This window comes from Eumetopias jubatus, unplaced genomic scaffold, assembly GCF_037043125.1.
Source record: "Eumetopias jubatus isolate StellerSeaLion01/CBP00866 unplaced genomic scaffold, mEumJub1_p1.0 scaffold_9, whole genome shotgun sequence".
Classification (NCBI taxonomy): domain Eukaryota; kingdom Metazoa; phylum Chordata; class Mammalia; order Carnivora; family Otariidae; genus Eumetopias; species Eumetopias jubatus.
The window spans coordinates 75,983,762-76,004,470 of record NW_028274815.1 but is presented as its reverse complement, the minus strand read 5'-3'; the positions used below and the strand labels follow the sequence as shown (position 1 = coordinate 76,004,470).

The following is a 20,709-nucleotide window of genomic DNA, read 5'->3' as shown; positions in this document are numbered from 1 at the left end:
AGACAGCTTTCAGCCTTGGCTGGAAGTCCCAAAATAAGGCAGCTTCAAATCCTAGCGACAAAGTCTCTGCTTATCATTTTCAGCTTTCTTCTATGAACCAGGACAAAGAAAATGACTAATCCTCAGAGGTTTTATCAGCTTACTGTCCCCCAGGAAATAATGTTGATTTGTTTTATAAATTTGAAGTAAAATTTCTCTGAGCTTGAAATAAATATTGGAAAGCATTCCCTTTGATTCTCTAAATTTTATTTTTCTGCCTCTCCTAGTGAAACTCTCTGGGAAATCGCAAAAGCCGAAGTGGAAAAACGAAGTAGTGGAAGTGAAGGTGATGGACTTGAAATTGGAGAAAAATCTGTTTTCTTCATTGGAAGTAAAAATGGGGTAATGCACTTTTTTCCTACTTTTTTCCCCCAAGTATTATGATGATTTAACAACCAATGGTAAAATTCATTCTAATACTTTGGTAAAAATTTGGATACTTCAGCTCTTCAGTCAGATAACCAGTCTCTGGCCTGCTGGTTACCTTGGAGCTGGTTGTACCTTCATACCTTGTATGAAGGTGTCCTGTGCATGGGTGAATGGGGACTAACATCCAGCCTGGGCACTTCTGTTGTCAAGTGGTGTGCTCCGACGTGGGCCACAGCAGCCCGGAGGAGAACTTGTTCAAGTTAGACCACCTGGCGGAAGAGTCTTCTTTCCCCAAAGCACCGTAAATGCTAATCTGATGGCCATAGTTCTGGTAACCTGTACAGCTGAAACACACATATAGATAACAGAAACATGGGCCAGAGACAGTATGATACATTTACCCTTCATTTATCTTAACTGAAGGAGTCACAGAAACTGAAGGAAACCTGTAGATACTCTAGCCTTCTACTCTGGGGTCCATGGAGGTACGTCTTAGGGCTGATGAACTCTAGAAATGTATGCAAAATTGTGTGTGATTGTGTATCAGTGAGTTTTTATGGGAAATTAGGTTCTCCCAGCATTCTAGCACCTTCAAAAAGGTTAAGTAAGAACCACTATAAACAGTGGTTGTATAGTTTATGGTTGACTATCTCTAGCAATGGGGAAGTTGTCTTCCACAAGGCAGCCTTGTTCCATTTTCCTTAATTTCTAGTTACAAGAAAACCTGAGTTTCATTGTAACTTCCAGTGTTCCTAATTCTGACCTGTAAAAGTATACAGATACTTGGTATTCCTAATTCCAAGGTCCTAATTCTTGGTCCTAATTCTGACTTGAAACAGTATAGGAATAGGTCTGGTTTTTCTTCTGCTTTTTAAACCTTCAGATATTTTTAAATTGCCCTTCAAATAATTAATGGCAACCACTTTGTCTCCCTGAGTCTGTTTCAGCTTTAATATCTTTTCTTTCAGTCATACCTTCTGTGTCATGGATTCCATATCAGTCACGGATTTTCTGTCATGATTTTAGTAACTCTCAACTGGAATTATACTAATGTGTAATTCTCAGGAGGGAGTAGAACTTTGGAGGTTTTGCTTAACTGCAGTAGACTAGAAGGTCTGCCAGCTTCTCTTTTTGCAGATGCTGTGCTCCTGTTATTGAATAGAAAATTCTAGTAATCACATAACCCTGTTCACTAAGGTTGAGCTTGAGATCTGTTTTTTTCATATATGCTGTTTTGTCCTTAATTTTCTTAGATTGGGCCCTTTGTTACAGTCTGTTTGTACTTTTAATTACTTTTATTAAAGTGATTCACATACGTGGTTTAAAATGTGCATAAAGTAAATCACCGAACCTCTCCACATTGTTCAGGACCTCTCCTTAAAGCAGCCTTTTTAATATCTTTTACTGTTGTTGTTGTTTTTAATAATTTACTTCTTTATCTATGAAATAGCTTATAGGCTATTTTTAGACTTAAAATGTTAGACATTATCTGTTGAATTTTTGATAATAGTAGAAGAGTATTTAATTCTAGCTCTTTTTTTATGATTTTTTTTTTTTTATTTTTAAGTAATCTCTACATCCATCACGGGGCTTGAACTCACAACCCCGAGATCAAGAGTTGCATGCTCCACCAACTGAGCCAGCCAGGTGCCCCTTTTAAAGGCTCACTTCTAGCCCCCATCTGCAACATAGTTATAATTTGGAACTAAATCAATATGTTAATTTATTATTTCTAAAACTTGTTTGCTGCTGGGCCAAATGGATTACTTTCTTTTTCTTTCTTTTAAGATTTTATTTATTTATTTGACAGAGAGAGTGTGAGCACAAGTAGGGGGAGCAGGGAGAGCAGCAGAAGGAGAGAGAGAAGCAGGCTTCCCGTTGAGCTGGGAGCCCGGTGTGGGGCTCGATCCCAGGACCCTGGGATCATGACCTGAGCCAAAGGCAGATGCTTAATTGACTAAGCCACCCAGGCACCCCTCTTTTTTTTTTTTTTTTAGGTTTTGCTTGTTTATTTGAGAGAGAGAGAGAAGACCCTGGAGAGGGTCCTGGAGAGAGCATCCCAGGATCCTGAGACCATGACCTGAGCTGAAGTTAGACACTTAACTGACTAAGCCACCCAGGTGCCCCTCTTTTTTTTTTTTTTTTTTAGTTTTTTTTTTTAATTTATTTGAGAGAAAGAGAGAGGATCCTGGAGAGGGTCCTGGAGACAGCATCCCAGGACCCTGAGACCATGATCCGAGCTGAAGTCAGACACTTAACCAACTAAGTCACCCAGGCACCCCTCTTTTTTTGTTTTGTTTTGTTTTTAAAGATTTTACTTAGAGTGCGTGTGCACAGAGGGAGGGGCAGAGGGATAGGGAGAAAGAATCTCAAGCAGACTCCACACCCAGCACAGACCCCGACGTGCAGCTCAGTCTCATGACCCCAAAATCCTGACCTGAGCAAAATCGAGAGTTGGATGCTCAACCAACTGAGCCACCAAGGCGCCCCTACTTTTTTTTCTTGAGTAACTTTTTCAGAGTTTTTAAATGCCTTGTTTTTTTATTTGCTTAGCTTTGATGTGTATGTACCTTAGTTTTTATATGCATTTGTTATTTATTGCTACTAGCAGCTTTTTTTTTTTAAGATTTTACTTATTTATTTGACAGACACAGTGAGAGAGGGAACACAAGCAGGGGGGAGCAGCAGAGGGAGAGGGAGAAGAAGCAGGCTTCCCACGGAGCAGGGAGCCTGATGCAGGGCTCGATCCCAGGACCCTAGGATCATGACCTGAGCCGAAGGCAGACGCTTAACGACTGAGCCACCCAGGCGCCCCAACATAACAGCTTTTAAAACAGCAAACATTATCTCACCTAGTTTATGAGGGCCAGGAATCTGAGAGCAGCTTAGTTATGTGGTTCTGGCTCAGAGTCTTTCATGAAGTTGTAGTCAAGATGTCATCTGGGACTAAAGTCATTATACAGCTCAACTAAACTGGAGAATCAGTTTCTAAGCTTGTTGACATGGTTGCTGGCAAGAGGCCTCATTTCCTTGATGACTGTTGGCCAGGCTTCAATTCTTCACATATACACCTCTCCATAGGGCTACTTACAACATGGCAGCTTGCTTCCCCCAGAGCAAGAGATCCAAAAGAGAGCGGGTGCCCCGGATAGAAGCTGCAGCCTTTTATAACCTAATCTTGGAAAGTGACGTGCCATCACTTCGGCCATAAGCTATTGATCACAAAGACCAACTCTGGTACAGTGTAAGGGACCACACCTGGGTGTGAATACAACCAGCAAGGGGGATCATTCGGGACCATCCTTGAAGCTGGCTCCCCAGCTACATATTGCTGATTCTTTCCACAATCCCCAACAGGCATTCAGTATAATCTTCATCTAGGCAGTTGTATCAGATCATCTGAAAGTTCCCCTCTCCAGCCAGAGTCCTGCCACCTTTTAACCCACTGTGCTAGTCTGTACTGTGGTTCACACAATCAGCTGCATAGTTACCATCCTTCCCCAGCATCTTGGGAATTCCCTTTGCCTCTTTCTTGAGTTGGAACTTGAGTTTCCTGGATCCTGTGTCTCCCCTGTTGTTGGTTTACTCACTTACCTTGATGGAGCACATTCTCTTGTAGTTTCCTGGGAAAGCATTACATGGGAAGTAAAACTTAAGAGACCCTGCATGTCTAAAAATTCCCTTATTTTCCCTCACTCTGGGTTGAATGTTTATCTGGGTATAGAATCCTACCTTAGAATGAGTCACTTAACCTTTCTCTGATCCTAGTTTCTATTTGAGTCTGAATTGTTTCCCTTAGGAGTGACAGAAAACTGAATTCAAACTGATGTAAGCACTTTTTTGAATCGTTGATATCCTCTTCACTATCAGACTTTATCTGTATTCCTCTAGAGATGTGCACATGAGATATCATATATTAATACAGTCAGGTAACAGTCTAATTACCATGACAAGATTACATCTGTTCTGCTCTTTATTTTCACCCAAATGCACCAAATGCATTCTTCTTGCATGTTTGTAAATTTCCATATAAATACACAAAGTGTGCTGTATTTTCTCTCCCCTTCTGTCTCTCTTTATTCCTTTACACCAGTATATTGTACTCATAAGTCTCATGCCACAAGTTTTGGTAATTGAGATGAGGTCGTTTTGCTTCCTTGTGATAATACTGCACTTATTATTACCTGCACTGTTGTGTATCTGTCGCTTGTAACTATTCTTTCTGGGACTTGTCTCAGCTGTTTCCTCTTGTGAATGACTTGGACCCTCTTCCATTATTGTCTTAAAATTTTTCTTAATGTTATACCTAATGACATCTCAATTTATGTGGGCATTTTTCTCTCATTCTCTCCACTCTGATTTTTTTTTAATTTTATTTATTTGAGAGAGAGAGAGAGAAGCAGACCCCCTACTGAGCAGGGAGCCTGACACGGGGCTCTATCCCAGGACCCTGAGATTCTGACCTGAGCCGAAAGCAGCCACTTAACCCCCTGAGCCACCCAAGCGTCCCTCCACCCTAATTTAGATTGTCAAGTCTCTAGGCATAGTCTTATCATCCTCTTGACATAGGTTTCCTCTCTTATCAAGTGATGAATCATTCAGTACCTTAAGGTATGGGCCAGAAAACTGACTAGCCTTTTATTTCCCAGAGCTTCTGTTCTCATCCCAGACCTCATCCTCTAGGTAGAAGAAAAGTGGGAAGGAAATGACTTGATTTCTAAATTTTTCTTTCTCCAGTTTCCACAGTATATAATCTGGTTGTGAGAAGATGCTTCCTGGGGTTTCTTAAGAGAGAGCAGATACTAGTTACACATCTTCCACACACATCTTACTAATCACGGCATCCTTTTCTACTGAGCCTGAAGATGACATCTAATCCGTAGCATTCCAGGAAGGTTTTGGCACTTGAGATAAAATTGGTTTGTTATCTCTGGCTCTAGTAATGTCATTTATCACCACACAATTAGGAGAAGTCAGCTAAAATCCTTGAGTTGATATATGTAGCATACCCTTCAGATCCACAGAGAGCTGATTTCACGTGGAATACCACGTTATGTCACTTGAGGACTTAAGAACTGTGCACTGTAAGGAGGAAGTTAATTAAGAAATAATTTTGGGGGCACCTGGGTGGCTCAGTCAGTTGAGCGTCTGCCTTCAGCTCAGGTCATGATCCCAGGGTCATGGGATCAAGCCCCACATCGGGCTCCCTGCTCAGCAGGGCTATTTGCTACTGTGGAAAGCATGGGGGAAATATAGCAGCCAATCCCCAGGATGACTGACTGGTAGGAAGAGACCTCTCCCCACTCATTGTAAGCTTCTGTTTTACTTAGCCAAGGAGACAAAAAGGTTTTGGAAGTGGCCATACAGAGCAAGAACAGATGTATCATGTCTTCATGCGGCTTTCCTTGACCCACAGCAGTTCTTGCCAGGAAGGCAGAACTCCCGGTGACACTCTGTGAAAAAGGTCGAGGCTTGCAGATCCAAGATCTTGGAATTTATGTGGTTTCATGAGTTTACTGTTGTGAGGAGAGTGATTTCTGCATTGGATACAGTACTTTTCCAATTTCCTACTTGCTGCCATATAGATGCATACATGGATTTTAAAAAAATGAGTAAACTATTAATAGTCTTACGGTACAAGTAAATTCCTATTACAGAAAATATTCTGTATAGAGAAGAAGCTACTTTCATATCTTTAAGGTGGCTTATCCTAATAGTACTAGTTACTGACACCAGCACACAAATGCTCACACCTGAAATGTCCCACCAGCACCCCCACTAGTCACTCTCTGTAACAGTTGTTCTAGACTTTGTTGTTGTGAGAGCCCATTCGTGTTTTGTTGTTTGTGAAGCTACCCTTTTTTTAAAATAGTAGAATGTGGCATATTCAAGCTGGGTATTTTCATTTATGTAAATCAAAACTAATTTTGCTTTCGAAGATTGGCAAACTCTTTTGACATAGGTGGAACCTTTGAGGATATTGTTCTTTAAAGTATCTGATTCTGTGCTTTATGCAGAATGGTATTTTGAAAAATAAAGAGAAGCAAGCAATTAATGCTTCTATTGTTCAGCTAATAGTAATCACCCTTTACCAAAGAAACAACTGCCTCACTGCCTTCTCTCTCTCTTTCCCATACTTCTATTCATCCATTTAGTAGACGTCTGTTGAACATCTTCTATGTGCCCGACTCTGGGGAAACAGAAATGAAAGACATGTACTCCGCTGTGCAGGAACTTAGGTGTTAGTGCTTGTACAACATCGCAGGAAACAAATGCTATGATGGAAACAAGGGCTCTTAACTCAGCCCAAGAGGCTCGAAGACTGGGAAAGCCTCCTTAAGAGAGGCTGATGTCCAGAGCTTGAGGAGCAGGAAGTAAGGAAAGAGTGATTCAGGTGAAAAGGGTCAAGTGGGTATTCTGAGGAGAGAATCAAGAAAAATGTATGAAATAGCCGTTACAACACATGGGAGAGAGAACATACTAGACAAATGTGACAGGATTGCCCGTCACTGCTGACTGCCATTTTGATGATGGCGATTAAGAATTTAGGTGACACCATTCTGCACAGCATGTATAATTTTTCTCCATCATCACTCACTCCCACGGGTACAAGCATGGAGGAGAAGGGAGGTGATTGAGTTTACCAGGGTTGGTTTTTGCCAAGTGGGCGCAGTACACAGCTAGAAAGCTTAGGGAGGGGGTGGTACTTGCAAGGGCGCCTGGGTGGCTTAATCGGTTGGGCTACTGCCTTTGGCTCGGGTCATGATCCTGGAGTCCCGGGATCGAGTCCTGCATCGGGCTCCCTGCTCAGCGGGGAGTCTGCTTCTCCCTCTGACCCTCTTCCCTCTCGTGCTCTCTCTCTCTCAAATAAATAAATAAAATCTTTAAAAAAAAAAGGGTAATTGTAATGATAAACTATGAACTGCAAATGGAAAAGGAGAGATGTGGAGGTAGGAGGGAGCTGATGGAGAAGGAGAAAAGTTGACGAGTCAGTGGACTTTTGAGGCCTTTCACTAAGGCCAAAGAGTTGTTACTGTGGGTAACACAGAGTGTTCCTGAAGAAGTAGTTGGAGAATGTGTTTGCATGTGTGATTTTAGAAGTAGTGTAGTTTCCAGTGGTGAAATGATTCAAGATGTAACCTTGGAAGTGATGTATGGTAGAAGTAGAGTGAAGGAAAGTGTCTCTGTGAGGAGGCAAAGGCACTGAGAGGTCAGCGTGTTAGGTAGGTTGCCCATGCCTACGTGGGTGTGAAGTTAACAAGACTAATGACAGTAGCTGAGAGAGAAAGGGAGACTGTGAGCTAAAGGAGATGGCCAACAACCATCACAGTAGACTGGGACAAGCCTCTAAGGCTTTTGCAAAAGGAGGGAAGTAGAATAATTATTTAAAGGTGGCGGGGGTGAGGGGCACGTGGGTGGCTCAGTCAGTTGGACATTCGACTCTTGGTTTCAGCTCAGGTCATGATCTCATGGGTTGTGGGATGGATCCTGTGTCAGTTCCGTGCTCGGGGGAGTCTGCCTGAGGATTCTCTCCCTCTGCCCCTCTGCCCACTCACGCTCACCCTCCCTCTCTTTCTCTCTCTCTCTCAAATAAATAAATCTTTAAAAAAATAATTAAGGTGGGCGCCTGGGTGGCTCAGATGGTTAAGCGTCTGCCTTCGGCTCAGGTCATGATCCCAGGGTCCTGGGATCAAATCCCGCATCGGGCTCCCGGCTCAGCGGGGAGCCTGCTTCTCTCTCTCTCTGTGTGTGTGTCTCTCATGAATAAATAAATAAAATCTTTTAAAAAAATAAATAAATAATTAAGGTGGCATTGGGGAGCAAGGAGAGCGCTGAAGTACATAGGGTGGTAGGAAAGACTAGCCTTCTTTAACAAGATTGCAGAGGAAGTGGTCTGGAGGCAACCATATTTTAGGTAAGGCCAACAGGTGGAGAGAACATTCTGAAGAAGTTGAGGTTACTGGGGAATTTGCTAATCATGGAGCTGGAGCTATAGAGTGGAAGGATTTTGGAAGAAGGGAAGGGATGCATAGAGGATTATGGACTTAAGAGCTCCAGGGATAACGGGTCAGAGAAAAAGACTTCCAATGTCACTGAGGTAATGGGAGGAAAGATAGGATTCATTCTGATAGTCTCTGAGTGAACTTGTATTAGGTCAGTGTTTATTGAACCAGGAAAACTAGGAGTCTGTGGATCCACTCGCAGGGGGCAATAGTTCACTAGTGATTTTTAAAAATTTGGATTGTATTTTAATGATAGTCTAAAAGTTTATTTCAGTGCCGAGTTGAGTTTGTTTATTTGGAATTGCCAAATAGTAGTACTACACCAAGTAGTACTATACATTTACATGAATTACAATCAGAATTTAAATCAACACTATAGAACCATGAGAATTTGAGAAAATCGGCTAATTATATCTAAGATTCCTTCCAATTCTAAAATACATTCATTCTGATTCTATGCTTTCTTACTTTTTAGGTACAGTAGTCTCCCCCTGTCTGCAAGGGATATATTCCAAGATCCCTAGTGGATATCTGAAACTGCAGATAGTAATAACATCGTATACCTATGATAAAATTTAATTTATGAATTAGGTATAGTAAGAGATTAACAATAATAACTACAAATAGAACAATTACAACAATATAATACAAGTTGAATGTGGTCTTTCTCTCAAAATATCTTATTGTACTGTACTCACCCTTGTGATGATCTGGGATGATAAAACGCCCACATGATGAGATGAAGTAGAGGAATGACGTAGCGTCTGCCTTTGGCTCAAGTCATGATCCTGGGATCCTGGGATCGAGCACACGGTGGGCTCCCTGCTCAATGGGGAGTCTGCTTCTCCCTCTGCCCTTTGCCCCTGCTCATGCTCTCTCTCTCAAATAAATAAATAAAATCTTTAAAAATAAATAAATAACCAGCAAATCCATCACCTAGAAACATTCACTATTGGCTTAGTGATATCCCTCTGGATCTGTTTATTTTTGTGTGTGTGTTTCTCTGCCTCTCTCTGAATCTATGTATGGGTATGTGTATGTATGTATGTAGATCTCAAAGAAGCAGGAAAAGATATTTTAAAAATTGAAAACAGGGTTATGCTAATCTGTTATAAATGTTTTACCATGTCAGTAAGTATGTTCCTATATCATCATTCCTAATAGCTGCATGTTATTCCATTAAAGGATTGTCATAATTTAACCAGTCTCCTATTTGGGGACATTTAGGTGGTTTCTAGTCTTTCACTTTGATGTAATACCTGCCAATAAACATCCCTCAATAATTTACATTTTTGGTCCTATTTCAATTATTTATTTATGTTTCCCATTATAAAAAAGTCATTCAACTTGATCATATCCCAGATATAATCTAGAGTAATTTATTTGTGATCATCTTTTTTTTGGTAAAAAAAAATTACAGGTGTTTAGGAAAAAAACATATCTAGTCAAATGTTCTATGTTTTTGTCAGTCCAGTATTTTCCGAACCATTTTCCTTGGAACCTACTTAAAGACTTCTTCCATTAGAGCTTCCCGTGCTGCTTCTCTTGTATCTCTTTTCTTGTAGGAGATTTTTTTTTTTAAGTTTTACTATTAAAAAGAAATCAGTGATTAAGCCACTGAGCTAATCCCTGAGATGTGAAGTTAAGTTTCATGATTAGTGGCAGAGATGACCAGAACCTATATTTTCTGACTCCTAACAAGAAACTTAGAATAAGTTTATTCTCTACAAATAAAACAATAAATAAACTCTAACCCAGTATCTGGATTGCTTACTTTGAACATATTTGCAGCATGTCCTTTATTTGTATGTTATCTTTCTTATTTCCACTTCAACAATTGGAATTGAAACATTTTGGAAGACACTAATCATCTGCTTAACCAGTAATTAGCATTGATGAATAGAGAGAATCTCAGACAGCTGCCAAGTTGACCACTAAAGTGAGGTATGATTTGCTAGTATTTGTCATCTGCAGGACTTTATAATTATAATAATAGCAGTGTAGTTACACTATGATGGAAAGTTGACAGTTAACTTTTTCCACTTATCAAACTTAGGAACAATTCTGAAAGTTTCTAGTTTCCAGGTAATTTATCATTCAAGTGATTAAAATCTATTTTTGGCCACAATTATGAACAATAACAAAATTTTACATGTGGATGACATTAACACAGTATTCTTTCTTTTTTTAATTTCCAGGGAAAGACTACTATTATTCTAAGGTGTCTTGACAGGTAAGTATTATGTTAACCTTTAGACTACATTTTCTGTTTATTCTAGTTGTACAGGGCAAGTTAGATTCTAAAAGACATATGGAAGGAGAACAATTTTGAGGCCCAAACAATAACTTAATTCTTAGTGAATCCTTAGTATGGCCTTTAAGATCTTCTTTAAAGACAAAAACAACAGTCAGTAAAATATATATATATATTTTTTGTATATATAAATATATATATGTGTGTGTGTGTATATATGTATGTATATATACAGAATTAGTGCGGAATTTTCCTATTTGGGGAAGAAAGGAACATAACTATGATACTACTTACCTGCTTTTTGGCTGTGCTACTCTGGTATTTGATTTATTATTTTACCTAGTCTATGATTATCTGAACATTAATTATCTTTAAATTGCTCATGGAAACATTTTTGAAGCACAATATTCGTCTTCAAACTATTTTTTACCATTTGTTTTTTATACTTCCTAACCTTCTATATGGCCATCAGAGTAAGATTTGGGATTATGATCAGTGGACATTGAAGGAAACTGAAAGTCTTTAACTGATTTTGGAAGATATCCCTTCAGGGGCACCTGGGTGTCTCAGTTGTTTAAGCATCTGCCTTCGGCTCAGGTCATGATCCCAGGGTCAGGGGATTGAGCCCCGCATCGGGCTCCCTGTTCTGCGGGAGCCTGCTTCTCCCTGCCCCCCTGCTTGTGTTCCCTCTCTTGCTGTGTCTCTCTCTGTCAAATAAATAAATAAAATCTTAAAAAAAAAAAAAAGATATCCCTTCATTCCAGTACCTGTTTCTTATAACTTCTCCAAAAACATCAACATAGATGGAATTTTGTCTCAAGGTCACATTAAAGAATCATCATCCATTTTGAAAAGTACTATTAAAGAATTCAAATAATAGAATCACTACTTTGTGTAATTCCTTTCACCAACAAAATGGTTTCTTAGAAGAACCATCTATAGTAACACCTGCATCATCTTTCCATCCCTAGGAATCATGGCTCTTTTTAGATCATATGTGTTTCATTCTACAAATAAGTCATCTAACACAGTATCAGCTTAGGATGAAATATGACACTGAAATGAATTTCAGTTCCTTGACAGTCTACTTAGAAAAAAGACAGTTCTGTCTATTGTATGTTAAATATCAGAGCTTATAAATTTTGTCTTAAAAGTAGCATTTCTTTTCACAAAAGCAAATTAGTATCTTTTAGGAAATACAACCAAATATTTTACTATATATGTATCAAAAAAAGATATTTGTAGGGATGATATGCAAAATATTTAATAAAGATAAATATATAAGTTGCAAATTTAAAAATGATTTCTCTTTGTTCTCCAAATTCAAAAAGATATATACCAATACTGTTCAGCCTTAAAAAGGAAGAAAATTCTGATGCATGCTACAACATGGATGAACCTTGAGGACATTACACTAAGTGAAATAAGTCAGTCACAAAAAGACAAATACTGTGTGATTCCACTTCTATGAGGTATCTCAGAGCAGTCAGATTCACAGAAACAGAAGGTAGAATGCTGTTTGCCAGGGTCTGGAGGGAGGGGGAAAATAGTTATTGTTTAATGGGTATAGAGTTTCAGTTTTGCAAGATGAAGTTCGAGAGTTTGTGCAGCAGTGTGAATATACCTTTTTTTCTTTAAAGATTTTATTTATTTATTTGACAGAGAGAGACAGCGAGAGAGGGAACACAAGCAGGGGGAGTGGGAGAGGGAGAAGCAGGCTTTCCGTGGAGCAGGGAGCCCGATGTGGGGCTCGATCCCAGGACCCTGGGATCATGACCTGAGCCGAGGGCAGATGCTTAACGACTGAGCCACCCAGGCGCCCAGCAGTGTGAATATACTTAACATTACTGAACTGTACACTTAAAAATTGTTAAGTAAATTTATGTTACATGTTTTTCACTACAATAAAAAATGAAATAAATAAATAAGTAGATATATACCATAAAACTGCTTACCAAGCAGTATAACTACAGTGTCAATAATTCATCAAATCATTTGTCCATTTTTAAGACTTGTTGACATAATTTGGTAGTTTGCAGGTCTCATTATTTTAAATGCCCATTGTTTGAGCCATGAGTTAAGATAGAGAATTATATTCAAGTCTTCCATTGATGTCTCCACTGAATCGATAATCATTAGATTCCCAGCTCCCCACATCAGGGCCAAGCACAAACCTGCTAACAGAGCTTCCCACATGACCTGAACACCGAGAGCTGTGCCCTGACACGGCGCCCACCCCTGGCAGCCACACTACCTTCTCCACTCACCCTGACAGTGCCTGTGAGGGCTACCGCATCACACATGTGCCATTAGTCATCTCTGCAGCTGTGACTAAAATCCTCGAAGGTGGTTTTGTGAAGGCTTATTTATTTTTTATGTAAAATTTTTATTAGTTTTACCTCAGTGTGATTCCACAAAGTAACTTCCCTACTAATAGAACAAGTTTTTAAGAGGAAGCAAAAATGAATTGCGTAATATGATAGCATAAGAAAACCCATGATGGTAATACTATCTGTCTTTATTGTGCAGGGATGAGCCACCAAAACCAACCTTAGCTTTGGAATATACATACGGAAGAAGAGCAAAAGGGCATAATGTAGTGAGTGTCTTTTTAAGTGATATTGCTATGCCTGTGGATGGAGAAGTAATAATGCCGATTTTGTCTTATATTTTCATCTTGTCTATAATCAATAAAAATGTCCAGCTGTACACTTCATAGCTATGTGCTTTTAAACTTCAAATGCACCTTAGCAGATGTGAAGCCAACCCAAACTGTGAAAATAATTTAGCCTTTTTGTTGGTTTTACCTTAAAATGCTGGAATAAGTTTCCTTTGTAACTTTTTTGGACATATTAATTGTGTTAATGTGACTTTTTCTTCTTTCAAGTAGGAATAATATTGTTACATCCTGTCTCCCCAAAATATCTGCTGAAAATATGAGTTTGACCTGTAGAATATTTTTGAAAATATACTATTCAAGATCCAAATTATTAGCATTTTTACAAATATATCTTGAAGTTAGTAATATTATTTGAGACCGGAGGCCATAATTGGTTATAATCCTATTTTCACTTGTTCGAGTGTCTAGTTAGAGGAAAGTTGGAGGTTATTCAGGACAGAAGGAGAGTTTATGACATATTTTAGAAGGATAAAAAAAATCTGAAATAGAATCCTCATTTGGAGTTCTCACATGAAGAGGTCATTTCTTAGAGTTAGGTGTATGGAAGAACAATCATACCCCACTTGTCCCGTACCACAGGCAAATTTTTAGATTAATCTAGTCCAAATGTTTGATCATTGGACAGTGTGTAAGAATTAAAACTGCCTGTTGCTAGATTCACCAATGAAAGTTGGTTATTAAGACTGAGATTAAAAGAAAAGAAATAACATAATATAGTGAGATGTGGGAAAACCTTATTTTTGTGACTCACATGAATTTTGATATGAGTGAAGACATAGAAATGGGATTATGCTTTTCATTGGAAACTTTGAAACAGCTTTCAGAGCTTCACTTTTGAGAAGAGCTCTAAAAACTCTCCTTCATCAAACTGTGACTCAAGGGAGATTTTTCAGTGAAAAATTATTTCCCTCATAAACATTAGTGATTCAGATATTAACAGCAAATATTCAATATCAATAGCAGAACAGTTTTAGTGATTATGAGATAATTTGTCAAAAAATATATATACTCATCTAAAACTCAATTCAATGACCATCTGTCTCTTCCAGGTTAATGGCAATAGATATATAAAAACTCATGTGATTTTTTTTTTTTCCTAAACTTTGTGTTGGCAAGTTGGGCTTTTCCATATTCATTCTGGAAGATTGATGTTTTTCTCAGATTTAATGTTCCTTAAGAGTTTCAAGTGGAAGCACTGTGTCAGCTCCTCACACAGTCGTGGTGTCACGAAGGCTCCTGAGCAGCAGGGAGGAAGCAAAGAAGCCTTTTTGGTTAGCAGTCCCCAAGAAGGTTGTCCTGGAACAGATGCTCTTACTCCCAAGCTGCATGGCTGCCTCACCCTTACAATCCCCCAGTGCTTAGGAGTCCTATAAAAAGGGAAGCAGTTTTTCAGTCTCTTTTTGTTCCCCACCTACCATGTCAATGTTTCATCCTTGTTTTTTGGAATAGATGTTTCAGCGCATTTTGAGGGATGGGATAGAGAAAGGAAAGTTTTGACTGCCAAGAAAAGGTTTATTGAGGACTACAATATTTTGTATCCATAATTATTACTGGCTGATGCTAATGAACTTACGAACTTACGAAGTATTTAAAAATAAAAAATATTTTTTTTTCATATGAAAAATACCTATTTTTTCAGCCAAAAGATATTGCTCACTTTTGGGAACTAGGTGGAGGAACCTCCTTATTGGATTTAATCAGCATACCAATCACGAGTGATACCTTACGGTAAGTGAGCCGGCTCCAGAAACAGTTGTTAGTAAGTACTCAGGAGCGTCCACAGGATGAATATGGGTGGGCTTTTGGGAATCAGAATTTGAGGGGGCAGTTTTATGTTGCTGAAGGTTTACACTCTCTTCCTTTCTGTGTGCTTAAAACGTAATGCTTTCAAAGAGATGTTAAAAGAACCAGGGTTTGGCCTGTGCTGACAGTTGGCCTTCCGACCAGTAACGCAGTTTGCAAGCCTGCAAATGAACAAACAAAATATGTCAAATAACACTTGAGCAATGAATTCACTTGGCAAACCTAAATTTGAAAAGCTTAGTTCTTTTGAATACCCATCCAAGTGTGAGTTAATTCAGCCCTGAGTGTTCTCTTCAGCTGGATATTTAAGTCTACCTTTGAATTTAATGCCAATTAGTACCATAGAAGCTTTACCCAAGGGAACAATGAGTTAGAGGATGGAGAAAGTCTATTTGCTGACCTTGAAGAAATAGATACTTGAGGAAAACCTCAAACTCTTTGGTTGTGTTTCCTGACAATGACTCCCACATGTTGGCCAAATCAGATGTGGAAAATTGTGACATTTCTCACAGTGTTCCTGGGAATGCGTCTTAGCCAAGGAAAACACACATTTTTACATCTGAAATATCTAACTCTTGTCAGAGTTTAACACAAACCATTGCGGCTGCCTGGACCAAATACAAAGGGCTTGACAATTATTTGTTACATTTCCGCTATTAAGATCTTCAGGGTATGGAATTATTTCTGGTTAACAGAACAATTGTTTTTCCATAAGCTAGCTGGATGCTGATAATGTTGGCTTTATTTGTCCAGTGATATTTTTTCTGTTAAAGAAATTTAACTGGCTTTTACTTACTACAAACGTAGTATATTCTTGTATAGAGATCTTGGAAAAACACTGAAAGGTATGAAGAAAGTAAGGGCACCCATAATCACCTGAAAAATAACCCCTGCTAACGTGCCAAGGGATTTCTCTGTGTCCTCAGTGTTTATAAATATACTTTGTACAATTTTGGGATGTTTTCTATATATGTTTAGATCTTGCTTTTTCATGTATAACCATAATTTTTGTTTTAAAGATTTTATTTATCTGACAGAAAGAGACACAGAGAGGGAACACAAGCAGGGGGAGTGGGAGAGGGAGAAGCAGGCTTCCCGCCGAGCAGGGAGCCCGATGCGGGGCTCGATCCCAGGCCCCTGGGATCATGACCTGAGCCGAAGGCAGATGCTTAATGACTGAGCCATCCAGGCACCCCTATAACCATCATTTTCCCCTAACATTATTTTTCAGCAACATGATTTTTTTTTTTTTTACAGCTATATAGTTTTTCATTTGTCCTCCTTTAACGCAAATCATGGAGGCCACCTGGGAATTGAGGCCACCGTGGTGTGGTTGAGAGAAGGCAAGGAGGGCTGCCAGGCCGTGTGGCCCGAGGCGGAAAGGAGCGAAAATGGCTGGGAGCTGCTCTTCTGGCCCTGACTCTGTCACATCACTTTGTCATATCACCCTGTCAAATGATCTCACTCCCCTCCTCTGGCCCAAGAGGCTTTGGGCCTGATGGCCTTGTGGAAATTCTGGTTTCTGCAGGAAGCCACGTTTTTCCACAGCTTCCTTAATGCCTCACTTTGTGAATTCTTGGGTCTTCATTCCCTAGAAGCCCAGGGCAGCTGTAGCTTGCTTTAGGAGGGGAGGTCAGGGTTATGATGAACAGAGGAAGGGGAGCCAGAGGCCTGCATCCCAAGTAGGTTGCTGAGTGCTTAAGAAATTCATGAAAAACATTTCACTCCTAATGTAGTCGCAAATCTCAAGAGTGTTTTGTGACTGGAATCAATTTGACACATAATTAATTTCCTTGTGTTGGACAAAGCCCAGCAACTTGAGAAAAATAATATTGCCAAATGCTATTAGATACTGTTTATCTTTAAAATGACTGTTCATAGAATAATTATAAATGCACTGAACAGACTTTAGGTAATTTGTAATGGAGCATTTCCTGTGGTTTCATTCCCTGTTTAAAGAGGTGGTTGGGGGGCACCTGAGTGGCTCGGTCGTTAAGCATCTGCCCTCGGCTCAGGTCATGATCCCAGGGTCCTGGGATCGAGCCCCACATCGGGCTCCCTGCTCCGCAGGAAGCCTGCTTCTCCCTCTCCCCCTCCCTCTGCTCGTGTTCCCTCTCTCGCTGTGTCTCACTCTGTCAAATAAATAAAATCTTTAAAAATAAATAAATAAAGAGGTGGTGGTTTTTAAAAAAAAATATATATTTTTTTAAGGATGAGATCGTGCCATTTGAGACAACATGGATGGACCTAGAGGGTACTATGCTAAGTGAAATAAGTCAGAATGAGAAAGACAAATACCATAGGATTCCACTCATAAATGGAATCTAAAAAAAAAAAAAGAACAAACCAAAGCAGAATCAGACCCGTAAATAGAGAACAGACTGATGGCTGCCGGAGGGAAGGGGGTGGAGGGATGGGCGCAATGGGTGAAGGGGAGTGGGAGATCCAGGCTTCCGGTTATGGAATGAATAAGTCACAGGGATGAAAGCCCCAACATAGGGAATACAGTCAGTGATACCGTAATAGTGATGTAATGGGACAGATGGGAGCTACACCTGTGGTGAGCACAGTATCATGTATCAACTTGTCAGTTGCTAAGTTGTACACCTGAAACTAATGTGACATGGTGTGTCAACTATACTCAAATAAAAACATTTTTTTGCTCTCATTTGCTATGAAAGTAAAAATAGCGCAGGTGTATACAGTGCAATGGAAATACAAACTTTAATCTTGGAAAAAGGTTGAATATTCTGTTTTATTTTCACTTGAAGTTATTTTTTTATTTGGAAAAATGATAAATTTTTGGTTATATACATTTTACCACAGTAAAAAAAAGTGAAACCATAGTCAGTGTTTTTTAAACATTAACCATACTAACCCCCAGCAATAAAATTAATTTCCTATTATAAACATACAATTATTTATTATAGTCAAGTAAAGCTGTCACGAGTTTATTAAAATGTTTAGATCTGATTAGCTATACAATTTAATGGCATGCTAATTTTATAGAAAATCTCAACAATTACTGTCTAAAAGACTATTTTCTGAAGTTAGACCTGTAGTATAGAATTTACTGTTTCACTTGAATTACACAAAATAGCTGTTTTTCTCAAACTAAGCAAAATAACTGACATAATTATAAAGTAAATGTACTGTAATTCCTTGTTATATCTACTAGCAGAATGGTTGCCCTGTTGATCAGGGATATATGGGCCTGTGATTATGGCTCTCCATACTTACTATGACCATGTTCTGAAATACCCCTAGATTTGTTTTCTATTTTGATAAAATGTCCTCACATTTTATCCCTTTAGCCATTTTTAAGTGTACAGGTTAGTGGCGTTGTGTATATTCCATTGTTGTGCAGCCATCACCACCATCCATCTCCAGAATTTTGTCAGCCTCCCCAACTGCTGAAACTCTATCCCCAGGAAACACTGACTCCCTGCAGCCCCCTTCCCCAGCCCTTGGCAGCCAGGTACCTTTATACGTGCTGTTTCGGTGAATCTGACTATTCTAGGGACCTCCTATTCATGAAGTCATGTGGTACTTGGCCTTTGAGTCTGGCTGCTTTCACGTCCCAGAAAGTCTTCGGGGTTCACCCATGTTGTAGCACATGTCAGAATTTCCTTCCATTCAGATTCTACTGGGTGTGTCTAGCACATTTTGTTGATGCATTCATCCATGGATGGGTATTTGGGTCATTCCCACCTTTTGGCTGTTGTGAATAGTGCTCTCTGAGCGCTGGTGTATAGATACATGTTCAAGTCCCTGATTTCAGATACTCTCGGAAGTGGAATTGTTGGATCATACGGTAATTCTGTTTAATTTTTTTGAGGAACCAGCATACTGTTGAACACAGTAGGAATTTCACATTTTACATTCTCACCAGCAATGCTCAAGGATTCCAATTTCTGTTTCCTTACCAACACCTGTTATTGGCGTTTTTATTCTGTTTTTGTCTTATCATAGCGATCCTGATGAGTGTGAAGTGACATCTCATTGTGGTTTTGATTTGCATTTCTGTGAGGATTAGGGATATTGGGCATCTTTTCATACGTTAATGGCCACGTTTATATATTCTTTGGAGAAATGTCTGTTGGAGTCCTTTACCCGTTTTTCAGTCTGTTGTTGCTGAGTTTGATTTATGTTTGACGTGAACACACGTACGCATTCATGTGGCGACGGCAGGGGTGTGTGTGGTGGTCACGGGTGCGCGTTCAGGGAGGCCCCGTGGTGGAGCAGAAAGTCCTGTGGCTCTGGATCTACACCTCTCCAGTTTACTACTTATACAAACCTGTGCCTCAGACTTCTGATCCAGAAGACGGACAACGCAGACACCTTTTAGGAAGGGCTGTCGCCGAGACGGAATAAGTGAGGCGGTCCCCTGCCCCGGGGCTGTCGGTGCGTCTGCTCTCCTTCACCTCATCCTTGTGTTAGTGCCGTGCGCTCACTATTCCCTTCCCTTCTCTGGAGGACACGGTGAACTTGGATCTAATCACCACATTGTTGTACCCGATTGCTTGCAGATTATCTGAACTGGATTATTTTTAGTAGAAACAAAACCTTCAGTGCCACTACTGGTTGTGACACTTAAATATCACAAGGGAAAAGTGCTGGAATTAATAAGGCTATAACTTTGGCCGTGTGTGTGTGTGTGTGTGTGTGTGTGTGTGTGTGTGTGTGTGTGTGTGTGTTAGAAAAGTGCTATGTTTTATTTGATCCTTAAGCTACAGTGTTATTCTTAGATAATAAATTTCAGTATAATAAGGTTTCAAAACAGTTATTTTGAAGTCTTTTTTAAGAAATATTTTTATTTTTTTAGGACATTTTCTATTGTTCTTGTTTTGGATCTTTCAAAACCCAATGACCTTTGGCCCACCATGGAAAATCTGTTGCAAGCCACAAAAAACCATGTAGATAAAATGATAATGAAACTGGGGAAGACAAATTCTAAAGCAGCGTCTGAAATGAGACAGAAGATATGGAGCAATATGCAGAAGAACCATCCAGTGAGTTGCTGTTGGGATTATTCCTAGAATCCTTAGCCCCATACATAGTTAAAGATAACATCACAAACAACTTCCTTAGAGTTTTATGCATGATTTGAAATGATGAACTTGTTCACTGGAAAATTATAGCAATTTAATAAAACCTCAGTGAGAGCAAAACAAGGAAAAAGACTTCTCATGTCTTCTTGTTAGACATCCACTGTGATTGTTATGGCATATTATACCAATCAAAAGAAATAGAGTTTTGAAGTAGTAGTTTGATATTGATTTTATAATCTCTGTTAAATGAACATAAAAAACTGGACTGTACAAAAGTCACCTGGCAAAGAGCAGATGAAGCTACAAATTTAAGCCACAAGTAGAGTTTTCACAGTCTTATTGTCAGTCTGTATTTTACGTTCATTTAGTGTCTGTCACATATTCAGTTATCTTTTGATCATCTGACAACTAATGAAATTATAAAGTTGCAACGATGGTAACACAAGTCTCTAAATACAACCATGAATATCATTTTCTAGAAAATCTGCAGCAGTATCGTACGTTGCCCAG

At 39.4% G+C, this 20,709-nt stretch overlaps 1 protein-coding gene across 1 annotated transcript in view; it reads left to right on the top strand.

The window, feature by feature from the left end:
* Positions 1 to 20,709, top strand: part of DYNC2LI1 (dynein cytoplasmic 2 light intermediate chain 1) — a 39,046-nt gene that overhangs the window by 1,625 nt on the left and 16,712 nt on the right. The window contains exons 2-6 of the mRNA XM_028103845.2: positions 267 to 381; positions 10,610 to 10,644; positions 13,195 to 13,264; positions 14,985 to 15,073; positions 19,974 to 20,160. Of these exons, the coding sequence (XP_027959646.2) occupies positions 267 to 381; positions 10,610 to 10,644; positions 13,195 to 13,264; positions 14,985 to 15,073; positions 19,974 to 20,160 (496 nt within the window). The remainder of the gene's footprint in view (positions 1 to 266; positions 382 to 10,609; positions 10,645 to 13,194; positions 13,265 to 14,984; positions 15,074 to 19,973; positions 20,161 to 20,709) is intronic.